We start from the raw sequence: 15,677 nt of genomic DNA, 5'->3' as shown, positions 1-15,677 counted from the left end.
TTTATTTATTCATGAGAGACACAGAGAGAGAGGCAGAGACACAGGCAGAGGGAGAAGCAGGCTCCATGCAGGGAGCCCAATGTGGGACTCAATCCCGGGACTTCAGGATTGCGCCCTGGCCCAAAGGCAGGTGCTAAACTGCTGAGTCACCCAGGGATCCCCTATTTTATTTATTTTTAAATATTTATTTATTCATGAGAGACACAGAGAGAGAGAGAGAGAGGCAGAGACATAGGCAGAGGGAGAAGCAGGCACCTCACTGGGAGCCTGATGTGGGACTCGATCCCGGATCCCAGGATCATGACCTGAACCGAAGGCAGGTGCCCAACTGCTGAGCGACTCAGGCTTCCTGAAAAACTTGAATTTTAAAAGTATATAAAAACTAGAGGAAAATACTTAGTTGGAAGACTGTGCTTAAGTGTTTGTTTGCTCCATGTTTCTTTTTGTGATGTTTTAAATTCCGATATGGGTATGTTTTTTAAAATTTATGTCACTAAGAGCCGCCTGGATAGTTCAGTGGATTTAACATCCAGCTCTCGGTTTTGGCTCAGGTCATGATCTCAGGGTCATGAGATCGAGCCCTGCCCTCATCCAGCTCTGGGATCAGTAGGGAGTCTACTTGGGATTCTTTCCCTCTTCCTCTCCCTCTGCCCTTTCTCCTAACTGCTTGCACGTGAGCTTGCTCTCTCTCTCTTTCAAGTAAATAAATAAAATCTTTTAGAAAAATTTTATTTCACTGAATGATTTATTGTTTTTGAATGATTGCTTTATAAATTAAAAAATATTCAAATGAATCAATAATACGATGACTTAAAATATTTTAGTACCAAAAGTAGTTCACTTAACCATTTGAAGATAGAAACCATACTTAGTGTGATGCAGAGAAAAATTTTTAGGGGCATCTGGCTGGCTCAGTCAGTAGAACATGCAACTCTTGATCTTGGTGTTATGAGTTCAAGCCCACTTTGAGCATATAGCCAAATAAATAATGAATGAGATGTTCTTTTAAAGTAAAAGTATTATAAAGTAAAATATTTGACTTTAAGTGTATATCTTTATAGAAAATATTTTATAGAAGAGCAAAAGGTTCTTAATGTGTTTGAATTTATATTTAGGATAGGAAGGTGATATTTTGATGAAATAATTACTTATTAAATGCTGTGTATTTCTAATATAATATTTAATTGATGGTGATAATAATTAAAAATTTCTCCCTACTTCTCTTGTCCCTCACAGGACATTGCTCTTATTTTACCGAATGCTTCTGAAGGTTCTATTTCTGAACTGGAGCAGCTCTCCAATTCTCTACCAAACAAGGAACTGATGGCCTCAATCTGTGACTGTTTACTGGCTATGCTAGCTAACTCTGAGAGCAGTTACAACTGTTTACTAACTTGTGTCAGAACAATGATGTTTCTTGCAGAGCATGATTATGGATTATTTCATTTAAAAAGGTAATGCTGTATTTAATTTTATATATTCCTGGACTTAATTTTATACTCTAATACCCCTTCCCAAATGGATTAATTCATGGCTAATTATAGAAGGTTGAAGATACAATTTCTTTCATGTGGAGAAATTTATATTTATGGAAAAGATTTGTTAGCAATGAAGTGAAGTGTGCTAGTAATAAAATCTTTAGGATTAAAATTATAAACTAAATAGGCAAATTAATGTGAGCATTTTATAGTATTTAGAAGGGAATCTTACTGTTCCAGGGATGTTAATTCACATTATGTTTGCTTTGTTGATATATTTACCTATAGTCCTTCAAAGTGATGGTGGTGTGATATTATGGACTTTCAAGCTAAAAGTACTGATTCTCTGTTATTTATTCTGTAGAGAAATGGCTTAGATGATGTACACCTCAAGTATAATTTCTGCTTCAATCTGTCCATGCTCTCAAATTTTTCTTCCCTAGGAAGGTAGTTGGGTATTATGTAGATTTCCTTGGGAATTTGTAGAAGTATGTAGGATTATGAGATATAAAGGAAGAGGAAACATATATTTGTGACTCTCATTAATTCTTAAAACATTGGTTGAAAACTTATGTTCCAAATACTGATTTGGTGCTGATGCCTAGCTTCCCTCCCTTTCTTCCTTCCTTCCTTCCTTCCTTCCTTCCTTCCTTCCTTCCTTGTTTTATTATTTTATTTTATTATTTTATTTTATATTTTATTTTATTTTATATTTTATTTTATATTTTATTTTATATTTTATTTTATTTTATTTATTTTATTTTATTTTATTATTTTATTTTATTTTATTTTACTTTATTTTATTTTATTTATTACTCCCATCTTCCGATAAACCTGTCTTATTTATATTCTCTTTTAATAGGTAGCACCTGCTGAAAATCCCAAGTTTTCTTTCTCCTCATGCCCCATCCCCAGTTTCTCACTGTAGTCTTTACATTTTACTTCTGAAATGTCCTTTTTCCTATTGCCTAGAAATTTACTCTATGTCCTTTATTTTTTACTTTTTTAAAAAAATATTTATTTGAGAGAGAGAGAGAACACAAGCAGAGAGGGGCAGAGGGAGAGGGAGAAGTAGACTCCCCACTCAGCAGGAAGCCCAACATGGGACTTGATCCCAGGACTCCAGGACCATGACCTGAGCCAAAGGTAGCCACTTAACCGACTGAGCCACCCAGGCGCCCTGCTCTATATCCTTTAAAACTCATCTTGGGGATGCCTGAGTGGCTCAGTCAGTTAGGCGTCTGCCTTTGGCTCAGGTCATGATCCCAGGGTCCTGGGATGGTGCCCTACGTTGGGCTCCCTGCTCCGCAGGGAACCCGGTTCTCCCTCTCCCCCGGCTCATGCTCTTTCTCTCTGTCAAATAAATAATTAAATCTTTAAAAAATAAAAAATAAAACTCATATTCTTCACCTCCAAGAAAGTCAAAAACTTTCCTTGATTGCTCCATTCCTAGCTCTTACAATACCCTTTGCATACATTTGCCATCACATCATATGTAATGTTTTTGGCTTTGCTGGATTCATTTTTCTGGTCTTTTTCCTGTCAGTAATTTTTTCCTAAATTGTCTTAATCTATTCCCCTTTTCCCTGTTAGCTCTAATTTTTGTGCTAAGCTCTAAATAACCTATTGATCTATTTGACATCTCTGCTTGGCTGTCTAGTGGACAATTCAAACTGAATAGATCTAAGGCAGAGCCATTGATATTCTTGCATCAAGCATGTTTCTGTCTCGTTCATCCCAGTAAATGTTATCGCCAACCACTCTGTAGTTTTTTGGTGATATTCAACATGATCACTTGCTGGGTGCTGTCTGTCAGGGTTCTGCACTGGTAACTTAATAATTTTTAAAATTAAAATTTATAATTAGTAAATATTTTGGAGAATATACTTTGAGACTATGTAAATATCTTATTTCTGCTCAAAACTTTTGTCCACTAATTTTAGTATTCATCAGTGAATGTTGGCATGTAATAGTTTTTACTGTGGTGCCCTATGTCCTAATGCAAATTTCCTCCTTCTCATTTCTTTTTAATTTATTAATTATCCCTCTGTAAGGAAGAATTATCACTTTTCTCTCATTTATTTACTTACTTGCAGATTTATATCACTATGCATTTATGGACATTAATTTTTTCTTTGTATGATAATCTAATACTATTGTTATTTTATTGTTCAGCTTGTGTCACTGAATTTGGTTCTTCTCATTGGATAGAGCTAGGAAATATATGCATGTGTCCAACTCGTGCATACATACATCTACATTTGTTTTTGAAAGTGTTTATTTGTATGTATGTATTTTTTAAAATGAGTCCATACTGACATTTTGACTCCAGTCCAGTATCAGATGTTGATTCTAGTTTTCTCCCTTCCTTTGTAATCTCATTCATGTTTCATGTTGTAGAGTTCTGTGGATTTTGACAAGTGCATACAGTCATGTGTTTATCACCACAGCTGCATACAGAGCAGTTCCATCACCCTAAAATTCCAATGGGCTTTTTATATAGACAATTTCTTTACAAGTTGAGCAACAAAAATACCAGATTTTGGTATTATTAGTTTAAAAATTTTTAAACATTCTAATGGGTATGTAGCGGGCTCCAGTTTTTGATGGGAATAAGGGAATTTGCTTAAGGTTATATGTAGGAAGGAATAAGGCTTATTTGCTTAAGGTTATATGTAGACGCTAGTAATTGGTGTCAGTTTAAATTTAATTTTAAATCCATGCTTTTTTCATTAATCGTATTGTCTTGTATTTAAGATTTATTTATTATGAGAGAGAGAGAGAGAGAGAGAGAGGCAGAGACACGGGAGGAGGGAGAAGCAGGCTCAATGCCAGGAGCCTGACGTGGGACTCGATCCCGGGACTCCAAGATCGTGCCCTGGGCCAAAGGCAGGCGCTAAACCGCTGAGCCACCCAGGGATCCCCTTGTCTTTGTATTTAATCTCATTCCTGTTTGTTGTGCCTTACCCATTTCATTACTTAATATAGTTCTCAAGAGTCTTTATCTTTCTCTCTTCTGTATTGCTCTACCAAGGTCTTCTATGATGGCATATCAACCACATTTTTCAAATAAAAATGCTGCATGTTTAGTGTTAATATAATCTTACTTTCATTCTGACTAGTTATGAATTATTATAACTTAAAAAGGATGCTATGGAATATTAGAATACTTTGCCCTTGAAATTTTCTTTTGATCAACAAAGAGCTGTGTAGGGACTCCTGGGTGGCTCAGTGGTTGAGCATCTGCCTTCGGCTCAGGGCATGATCCTGGGGTCCCGGGATTGAGTCCCACATTGGGCTCCCAGCATGGAGCCTGCTTCTCCCGCTGCCGGTGTCTCTGCCTTTCTCTCTCTGTGTGTCTCTCATGAATAAATAAATAAATAAAATCTTAAAAAAACAAAAACAACCCAAAGAGCTGTAAATGTATATAATAATTTTATCTAGACTGTAAATTATCATGATTGATTGTTATGCTTGAAGATTTAAGCATATCATTTGCCAACCCTTGTAACAGATTGGCAAACCATGACCAAATTTAGCCAAATTTAGCGCACCACCAGTATTTGTAAATACAGTTTTATTGGAACATAGTCAGCATTTATGTATTGTTTATGGCTGCTTTCCACTACACAAGCATTTGAGTAGCTATGATTGAGACTGCTGCTGTTGTGTATAGAAGACAGACCGCATTATTGTATAGCCTGCAAAGCGTAAAATATGTACTATCAGATCCTTTACAGAAAAAGTTTGTAGATCCCCAGTCTATACCCTGCATTTCTTTCTATCAGATTATAGTGCCATAAAGTCAGTCATTTTTTGTAGTTATTATGTAAATCTTTCTGGTCAAGCTTCTGAGACCACCCTAACCTCCTTATATTAGAGAAATCCTCGGGCTATAAAAAGTATAAAAATAGGGAGCCTCAAAGTTTCTTTTGCTAAGTTTTATATCTTTATTATATGGAGGAAGTATTTTCCTTTTGTGGGGGTATTATTTTCTTTAAGAGCTTGAAGTTTATTTTTAAAAGGAGGTACCTGTAGATACTGCCTTGTTAAGTGGTGTATGTATATAGTCACACCAAAACATTTTTTAAATGGTGGACTGAATTTTGTTCTGTCTGAACTGGAGATGGTTTATTTCTTATACTTTTATACGTTTAAATTTTAAGACATGTCCTCTCTATTTATTTACAGTTCTTTAAGGAAAAATAGTAATGCTCTGCATAGTTTACTGAAACGAGTGGTCAGCACATTTAGTAAGGACACAGGTGAACTTGCATCTTCATTTTTGGAATTTATGAGACAAATTCTTAACTCTGACACAATGGTAAGTTAACATATGTATATGTATGTGTTTGGTATTTTTTAAATTTACGAACTTCTGTCATAAGTTTAAAAAAGCAATTGCATTCAAAAATATCTTAGAATATTTTTTGGAAATTTGAACTTAATGTTTTTTTTCTGTGCCCATATCTCACTATAAATGCAAGTTTTGATTTATAAAAAAGATGTTTAAGAGCAGAAGTTATTGAACTCTTTTTAAATTTATTAAGCATCATTAATTTGTGAATACTCCATGACTTGGCAGCTTAAATAGAGAAAACACTACCCATGGTGTCTTCATTTTTTTTTTTTTTTTTAAGATTTATTTTGAGAGAGCGAGAGCGCACACATTAGTTGGGGAAGGGGCAAGAGGAGAGGGAGAGAGGGATTCAGTCCTCAAGCCGACTTCCCTCTGAGCATGGAACCAGACACTGGCTCGATCCTAGGACCCTGAGATCATGACCTGAGCTGAAATCAAGAGTTGGCTGCTTAATCCACTGAGCCATCCAGGCACTTCTAGTGCCTTCATTTATCAGTCTTTCTTTTCTTTTTTTTAATTTATCAGTCTCTTAATCAAGTATTTGCCTACTTTCATTTAATTGAGCATTTACTGACTGTGTTTTGGATGTTGATTTTGGGGTGGTTGTAAAGTTTATTTTAAGGTATTTTGGGTCTATCATAGATACAAATTAAAGATTATTTCCCCAGTTCTAAAATTGTATTATTAAATTCTATTTAAGAATTTCTCTCATTAGTATTTTCCAAAATCATGATATATGTTGTGGACATAATTCCCAAAACCTTTAATATTTATTAGACTTGCCTTCAAAGAGTGTTTGTGGTCAGATAAGTTTGGAAAAGTCTCTCCTGATAGAACTGAACTGTGCACATTAGTATAGTATAAGCTCCAAAAGTTCCTAAGTAAATAGAAAGTTGCTTTACTGCAATTGAATCTAGCTTTTTCCAAATGTATTGCCTGCAAAATACTTGCGTGTGTGTGTATAATGTGTGTATACTTGTGTGTGCACAAGTACGTATAGCTATTAACATCCTGTAGGTCTCTATTCTGTCAACACTGGTTTAAGAAATTCAGTTTACATTTAAGATTCCTGTTTGGGAAGAGTTGTTTAGTACACTTTTGCTAAAGCAAATATAATATGGGATGATTTCATAAGAAAAAAATTAAATTTACTGTTTAGTATATTTCTTTTATGCATATAACTTATATTAAGAATATTTATTTCAGGGATCCCTGGGTGGCGCAGTGGTTTGGCGCCTGCCTTTGGCCCAGGGCGCGATCCTGGAGACCCAGGATCGAATCCCACATCGGGCTCCCAGTGCATGGATCCTGCTTCTCCCTCTGCCTATGTCTCTGCCTCTCTCTCTTTCTCTCTCTGTGACTATCATAAATAAAAAAAATTAAAAAAAAAAAAGAATATTTATTTCAGTAAGGGGTGCTCGGCCAGCTCAGTTGGTAGAACATGCAACTCTTGATCTTGAGGTCATGAGATTTTGAGTCTCACCGTTAAGCACATGTTGGCTACCTGTTGTATTTGTAGTTATTTTTTTGTGCCGATTTTATCAGCAAATTTGTGTTTGTTTTGTGTCAGATATAAATTAAAGTCATTAAGTTCACCAGATGCTTTGATTCTGAAAGATAAAGAGCATATTTAATGGTAGGATTGTAACTACCATAAAGAAATTGTAGAGTTTTTACTTAATGGAAGACAACTTACTAGTTTTACAAATCCTAAGTGGTATGTTGTTAATAAATCCATTTGACAGATTTTCTTACACACATCATCAACTAAACAGTTCCTAATCCAAAAATCACTAACCACTGTTCATTCTTGTTATCCAGGAGCTGCTGGGCCCTCAGGATTGCTAATTAATGCTTTTATATCCCTTACCATTGCATTTCCTTTTCTTACCTCTTTCACTGAGAAGATCAAGGCCATCTTGTTTGGTTTTAAATCCTTTCACTCTCCCTTTGATTCTATCCCTGTTCTTTAACCTGTTGTTTCCTTCCTTAATAAGGAGAGAGTGCCCCCCTGCATCACTTCATTTCTAGGTCTTGTACCTTCTAATGTCAGACCTGGCTCCTTTTTAAACCTCTCCTGTCCTTTCCTCTCCTCTCTTTCTCTCTCGTCTCCATGCCCTTGGCTACTTGAGAGAATCTCTGAATATCCAAACCCAAATTCATGATCTTCCCTCATATATCTGAGTTATCTTTTATTTGCCCTACTTTTATATCATCTTACTTGACCTTCAAGATAGAAGTCATCAAATAATAGTCAAATTTCCCCCTTTTCTTCATCCTCTTTACCAGCTGTCATTCCTGTCAATTTTATTTATAAAACCTTTCTTTTATTTCATTCTTTTTTATTTTACCACTATTATTATAGATTTTCTTCTTGCTGCTGCTTTTTTTTATAACATTTTATTTAAAATTGATCCTACATCTCATAAAATTCACCCCTTTAAACGGACAATTCAGTGGTTTTTAGTATATTCATAGAATTGTGCAGCCATCACCACTATCTAATTTATTTTTCTATCTATCTATCTATCTATCTATTTATTTATTTATTTATTTATTTATTTATTTTAACAGTGGTGTGTGCGTGTGTTCCCAAATACCTTTCACACTGTCTTTATTTTATTTTATTTTTTTTAAGATTTTTTTTTTATTTATTCATAGACAAACAGAGAGAGAGGCAGAGACACAGGGAGAGGGAGAAGCAGGCTCCATGCAGGGAGCCTGATGTGGGACTTGATGGTGGGTCTCCAGGATCACACCCCAGGCTGCAGGCAGCGCCAAACCGCTGCGCCACCAGGGCTGCCCTACTATCTAATTTTAGAATGCTTTCAGAATCCCAAAAAGAAGCTCTGTGCCCATAAGGGAATCTCCCCACTGCCTCTTGTTTCTAGCTCATGGCAACCACTAATCTACTTTTCTGTCTCTATATCAGTTTCTACAAAAAGATTGCTGAGATTTTGATAGGGATTGTGTTGAATCTATAGATCAATTTTGGAAGTATTACTGTCTTAATACTATTAAGTCTTCATATCCATGGACGTGGCATGGCTTTCCATTTATTTAGGTTGTCTTCAATTCCTTTCCTTCGTGTTTTGTAGTTTTCAGTATACAAATCTCTTACGCCTTTTGTTTATGCTGAATTGGGAATTTTGTTAATGCCATTATAAATGGAATTGTTTCTTAATTTCCATTTTTGAATTGTTCTTTGCTAGTATTTAGAAAAATATAGTTGATTTTTGTATATTGATACTGTATTCTATAACTTTGCTGAACTTGTTTGTTAGTTCTAATAGTTTTTTTTTGTGATTTCTGCATGTAAGATTATGTCATCTACAAATAAGATAGTTTAGCTTTACTTTCAATTTGGATACATTTCTTCCCTCCTACCCTCCCTCCCTTCCTTCCTTCCACCCCTGCAAGAACCTTCAGTACATGTTGAATAAAAAGTAGTGAGAATTGACATTTTTGTCTTGTTCCTGATCATAGGGAGAAAACTTTCAATCTTGTAAAATGACATACAGTGTTAGCTATGGTTACTCATAGATATCCTGTATCTATGGAAGAAATACTTCTCTTCCTAGTTTGTTATGTGTTTTTATCATGAAGGGGTGTTAGGTTTTGTTAAATGCTATTTCTTTGTCTTTTGAGATGATTATGTTATTTTTCTCCATACTCTATTGATGTAGTATATTGTATTGATTGACTTTTATGTGTAGAACTGACCTTGTATTCCTGGGATAAATCTCACTTGGTCATGATATATGATCCTTTTCTCTTTTTTTTGATGTACAATCCTTTTTATATATTGCTAGATTCAGTTTGTTTTATTGAGGAGTTTTAGGTCTCTATTTATAGGGATATTGGTCTGTAGCTTGCTTTCTTGTGGTATCTTTGGTCTCATAGAGTGAACCGATAAGTGTTCTTTCTGGTTTTATTTTTTGGAAGCATTTATGAAGGATTGTATTCATTTTTTTTTAAATTTTTTATTTATTTATGATAGTCACACAGAGAGAGAGAGAGAGAGAGGCAGAGACATAGGCAGAGGGAGAAGCAGGCTCCATGCCGGGAGCCTGACGTGGGATTCGATCCCGGGTCTCCAGGATCGCGCCCTGGTCCAAAGGCAGGCGCTAAACCGCTGCGCCACCCAGGGATCCCTGTATTCATTTTTTAAACATTTGATAGAAAATCACCAGTGAAACCATCTCCACCTGGGTTTTTCTTTGTGTAAAGTGTTTTTGATACTAAATTGCTTTACTTAATATAAATCTATTCAGAGAAAGCGAGAGAGAGCATGAGTGGGGAAGAGAGGGAGAAGCAGACTCACCATGAGCAAGGAGCCCAACATGGGGCTTGATCCTAGGACTCTGAGATCATGACCTGAGCCGAAGGCAGACGCTAAACCAACTTAAGACACCCTTAAGACACTTAAGACACCCTTAACACGCTTAAGACACGCAGGCATCCCTTAAAAATTCTTTATTACTATTTCTTTTTTATTTTTAAAATTTTATTTATTTATTCATTAGAGATACACACAGAGAGAGAGAGGGGCAGAGAGAGAAGTAGGCTCCCCTCAGCGAGCCTGGTGTGGGACTCAATCCCTGAACTCCAGGATCGCGCCCTAAGATGAAAGCAGAGCTCAACCGCTGAGCCATCCAGGCATCCCTTTATTACTATTTCTAAAAGTAATGTGTATACAGATGGTGCTAAATTTGACCCTAGATTTTTATAAGATGACTTTTAGTATAAAGTAAGTGGATTAAAAAATAAATAAATAGAGTAAGTGGATTAAAATGTGCTAAATGGTGCTAAATTTGACCCTAGATTTTTATAAGATGACTTTTAGTATAAAGTAAGTGGATTAAAAAATAAATAAATAGAGTAAGTGGATTAAAATGTAAAATGCATTTTATTTTGTTCAAAACTATTTCTGCTCATAATAATGAAAAAGATTTATGGGGAGACGAAAAATTTGCATTGTTCTGAATATTTTAATTCATAGTTTTTAAAATCTTTCTTTGTTTTAGATTATTTGTTTATTTATTTTTTAAAAGATTTTAATTATTCATGAGACACAGAGAGAGAGAGGCAGGGACATAGGCAAAGGGAGAAGCAGGCTCTCTGTGGGGAGCCTGATGTGGGACTTGAATCCCAGGACCCTGGGATCATGACCTGAGCCAAAGGCAGATGCTCAACCACTGAGCTACCCAGGGATCCCTGTTTTAGGTTTTTTAGACCAGTTTTAGGTTCACAGCAAAATTGAGTGGAAGGTACAGAAAGTTTCCATGTACTTCTTGTTCCTCCCATCTCCCCGATGCACATGCTCCCTACAGTTGCACAGTTTCCCCTACTATCTCCTACTATCCCCAAATATCCATTATTATCAACCTACCAATCTACTGCATTACAGTAATATATTTGTTACAATTGATGGACTTACGTGGACATTATTCTCCTATTCCATATCAAAATCCATAGTTTATATTAGGGTTCACTGGTATTAACATTCTGTGGGTTTTGACAAATGCATAATGATGTGTATCTACGATTGTAGTGTCACGCAGAATAATTTTACTGCCTTAAATTTTATGTGCTTCACTTATTCATCGTTTCCTTCTTAACCTCCAGCAACCACTGATCTTTTTACCCCTCCATTGTTTTACCTTTTCCAGAATGTTAGGTAATTGGAATCAGACAATATGTAGCAAGTCTTCTATATTTTTTCATGGTTTGATAACTCTTTTCTTTTCAGCACTAAATAATATTCCATTGTGTGTCTATACACGTTTATCCATTCACCTAGTGAAGGGCATCCTAGTAGTTTCCAAGTTTGGGTGATTATGAATAAAGCTACTATAAAACATCTATGCAGGTTTTTGGATAGACATAAATTCTCTCCTTTTCTCTTCTTTTTTTTTTTTTTTTTTTTTAAGATTGTTCTAAATTTATTTATTCATGAGAGACACAGAGAGAGGGAGAGAGAGAGGCAGAGACACAGGCAGAGGGAGAAGAGGCTCCATGCAGGGAGCCCGATGTGGGACTCGATCCCGGGATTCTAGGATCATGCCCTGGGCCGAAGGCAGGCACTAAACCGCTGAGCCACCCAGGGATCCTCTCTCCCCTTTTCTTTTAACTGATTATCTTACTCTGTTTTCTCTGACTTTTAAAAATGATAATTATAATATTTTCTGATTCGGTTACACTAAACTTTCTAACTCTTGGTGAAAGTGATATGAATAACAGAGTAAGGAAAGAAGCAAATGCCCTGATAATTTGTAATCTGGTTAATATACTTCAATAAAATGTATTTAGTCCATTAATGTATCCAGTTTACTAATATTTAGGGGACAGTTCCTTTAAAGAGAACCTTGTATAGTCTGTTTCTGTCAGTGTACTCTGATTATTTTTACATCATTTACCTTAATTTTTAAAAACTTAAACATAAGCTAGATCATTGTCAATCTCCCCCTTACCTCCAAGCAAAGCAAGTAAAACTCTTACAGATAATGTTTTATTGATTCTCACTAAAACTATATACCCTCTTCCTTAATACAACAATAAGTGACTTCCTCAGTCTTGTGTTTTATGAAAGGTACCAGTGTGCTTCAGGGGACACCTGGGTGGCTCAGTGGTTGAGCAAGTGCCTTCGGCTCAGGGAAGGTGTGACCCTGGGGTCCTGGGATCGAGTCCTGCATCAGGTTCTCCACAGGGAGCCTGCTTCTCCCTCTGCCTGTGTCTCTGCCTCTCTCTCTCTCTCTCTCTGTGTCTCTCATGAATAAATAAATAAAATCTTTAAACAAAAAAACAAGTGTGCTTCAGGCACAAGTGTTCGTGTGAGTGGGAATTTATTTAGAATAATTTTCATTTAATTTTCATTGAAATGTGTCCAGTTATAGGACAAAGGATCCCCAAAGAAAATTTTTATTGTTAATGCCTATTTAAAAATACTAAATCCTGGGGATGCCTGGGTGACTCAGTGGTTAAGCATCTGCCTTGGCTTAGGGCGTGATCCTGGGGTCCCAGGATTGAATCCCACATCGGGCTCCTCACAGGGAGCCTGCTTCTTCCTCTGCCTGTGTCTCTGCCTCTCTCTTGGTGTCTCTCATGAATAAATAAATAAAATCTTTTTTAAAAAAGTACTAAATCCTGCATCTAGATTGGGTTTATAGGCTCCTCTATGAGACCATATTCACTTTGAGCCATTTAAGGTGGGGCGCCTGACTGGCTCAGTTGGAAGAGCATGCAGTGCTTAATCTTGGGATCCTGAGTTGAAGTTCCACGTGTAGAGATTACTAAAAAAAATAAATGAACTTTAAGAAAATAAAATGAGTAATACATGAGGAATGTAGTCAATAATATTGTATTAACTTTGTATGGTGACAGATGGTAACTAGACTTACTGTGGTGATTAGTTCTCAATGCTGTATGTTAATTATACCTAAATAAAAATAATAAAATAGGATTGTGTTCTAAAGATTTGGAACTACTCAAGTGTTCTATCACATGTGACAATGTGGACAGATTGTTTTCATGAACCAAGATTTGGTTTGCTGGTTGAATTTTCTAGTATTAAATTATTATCATGCCCCAAATCATTTTATTATATGATTTACTTTTTAAAGCAGGAAATATTCACTTTTTTCATGACAGAACAGAGCCTTAAATATGGTAGTTTTCTTTAGTTGTTTGCCTTATCTCCAGAAAGATAAATTCAGGTTCTATCAGTTCTTTATTATAGTAGGCATTTTATTGAGTATCAAACAGTATGTTACATGTCCTACAAGTGCTTATTGTATTTGTTTTGGATATTTTTTTTGAGAAATCTTGCTGCTAGTAAATTGAATATGTGTGTTTACATACTTATATGAGTCTTACTCAAAGAAACCTATTTCAGCTTTGTGCTAAGTCTTTCTTAAAACTAGCCATTTGTACTAATGTATAACCAAAACATTGAGGGGGAGATTGCAGCAAATGGCTTAAATATCTAAATAAGTTTGGAAGCATCTTTACAAATTTCTCTGCTCTCAAATTTAACTTGTGTGTGACATTTACAGGGATGTTGTGGAGATGATAGTGGTCTCATGGAAGTAGAGGGAGCTCATCCATCACGGACAATGAGTATTAATGCTGCAGAGTTAAAACAGCTTCTACAAAGCAAAGAAGAAAGTCCAGAAAATTTGTTCCTTGAACTAGAGAAGCTTGTTTTGGTAAAAAAAAAAACAAACAAAACAAAAACAAAACCAGAAACAAGATAAAACAGCTCATTCGCAAGATAAAGTTTCTTCTTTTTTTGCCTAGTACAAGTTTTTCATAGTGACCTTTTTAAATAGTGAACCCTCAATTGGGTACTTACAAAGTTTGGAATAGTCTTTGAATTAATAATTTGGAGTGAAGTCCTCCATACTATTATGAATATTAAAGAAGAAGGCAATAGTTTTTGAATTATCTGTTTGAATGCAGGGTGCTTCCTGCTACCATTCTTTAGAAATAAAATGACAGATGTTTTTGATGTTGATTTTATTTAAGTATGTTTAATATTAAGTTGATACATTTTTGATGGTGCTCCAAATTTCTTAGTAATCAAAAAAATATAACCCTTTCTATTAAGGAGTCAGATCATGGACATAAATGTTCAAGTTTTGCCTGCATCATTTAATTCTGTTTCTGTCTGTATCTAGGAACATTCAAAAGATGATGACAATCTGGATTCTTTGTTGGACAATGTAGTTGGACTTAAGCAGATGCTGGAATCATCTGGTGATCCTTTACCTCTCGGTGACCAGGATGTAGAACCAGTACTTTCAGCTCCAGAATCTCTCCAGAATCTGTTTAACAATAGGTAAAACAGGGATCCCTGGGTGGTGCAGCGGTTTGGCGCCTGCCTTTGGCCCAGGGCGCGATCCTGGAGACCCAGGATCGAATCCCACATCAGGCTCCCGGTGCATGGAGCCTGCTTTTCCCTCTGCCTGTGTCTCTGCCTCTCTCTCTCTGTGACTATCATAAATAAATAAAAATTAAAAAAAAATTAAAAAAAAAACAATAGGTAAAACAAGCAATGTTTTGTGGTTAAGTAGGTATTGTGTATTTAATGACTGGGGTCTACAGAGGGCCAGCAAACTGTTTTACTGTAAAGGGCCAGATAAGAAAAATTCTAGGCTTTGCAAGCTGCGTTCACTCTCTGTTGCATGTTTTTCGGTAGCTTTTTGTTTGTTTCTTATAGCTTTTTAAAAAAACTTTAAAAAATAAACCACTTCTAGCTTATAGGCTATACACGGGCTTGCAGAATGGGGGTCATAGATTACTGATCCCTGATCTAGAAGTTATATGCCTCTTGATCTTTGGAGCACTGTATTTTTGGAGCATAATGACTATTCAGTTTATGGAATTATTCTCTAAATTTAGAAAAATTAAATACAGGCAGTTTCTGTACTTACTAGTACAACATAATAAACGTTGCTTTTAAGTACTAATTTTACTAATAGTTTTCAGTGTACTATTTTTAATTGTATCTTCTGTAGATTTTGCTTAGAAAATAAGGTAAAATATTTGATGTGGGAATTCTACATTTTACCAAATACCTTTCTTGTTCTAGGACTGCATATGTGCTAGCTGATGTCATGGATGATCAGTTGAAATCCATGTGGTTCACTCCATTTCAGGCTGAAGAGATTGATACAGATCTGGATTTGGTATAAGTAATTTTATTACTAAATATTAGAAAAAAGTTATTGTTGATTTTGTGTGTGTGTGTGTGTGTGTGTGTGTATGTATGTGTATTGTTAGCACCAAAATAAGTTAGATGTTGTATGGCAGTTAAAAGCCCATTTGGGGACTAGTAC

At 35.7% G+C, this 15,677-nt stretch overlaps 1 protein-coding gene across 2 annotated transcripts in view; it reads left to right on the top strand.

The window, feature by feature from the left end:
• The window catches only part of VIRMA (vir like m6A methyltransferase associated), a 58,700-nt gene that overhangs the window by 36,693 nt on the left and 6,330 nt on the right, over nucleotides 1–15,677 (top strand). The window contains exons 16-20 of one of the 2 annotated variants that reach the window (XM_025433471.3): nucleotides 1,237–1,454; nucleotides 5,670–5,802; nucleotides 13,893–14,045; nucleotides 14,517–14,677; nucleotides 15,431–15,527. In XM_025433471.3, coding sequence (XP_025289256.1) covers nucleotides 1,237–1,454; nucleotides 5,670–5,802; nucleotides 13,893–14,045; nucleotides 14,517–14,677; nucleotides 15,431–15,527 — 762 coding nt within the window. The remainder of the gene's footprint in view (nucleotides 1–1,236; nucleotides 1,455–5,669; nucleotides 5,803–13,892; nucleotides 14,046–14,516; nucleotides 14,678–15,430; nucleotides 15,528–15,677) is intronic. The other variant, XM_025433472.3, reaches the window with a different exon arrangement.

The sequence above is a fragment of the Canis lupus genome, chromosome 29 (assembly GCF_003254725.2).
Source record: "Canis lupus dingo isolate Sandy chromosome 29, ASM325472v2, whole genome shotgun sequence".
NCBI lineage: Eukaryota > Metazoa > Chordata > Mammalia > Carnivora > Canidae > Canis > Canis lupus.
Note: the sequence above shows the minus strand (reverse complement) of the source record. Positions and strands in the feature narration are given on the sequence as shown.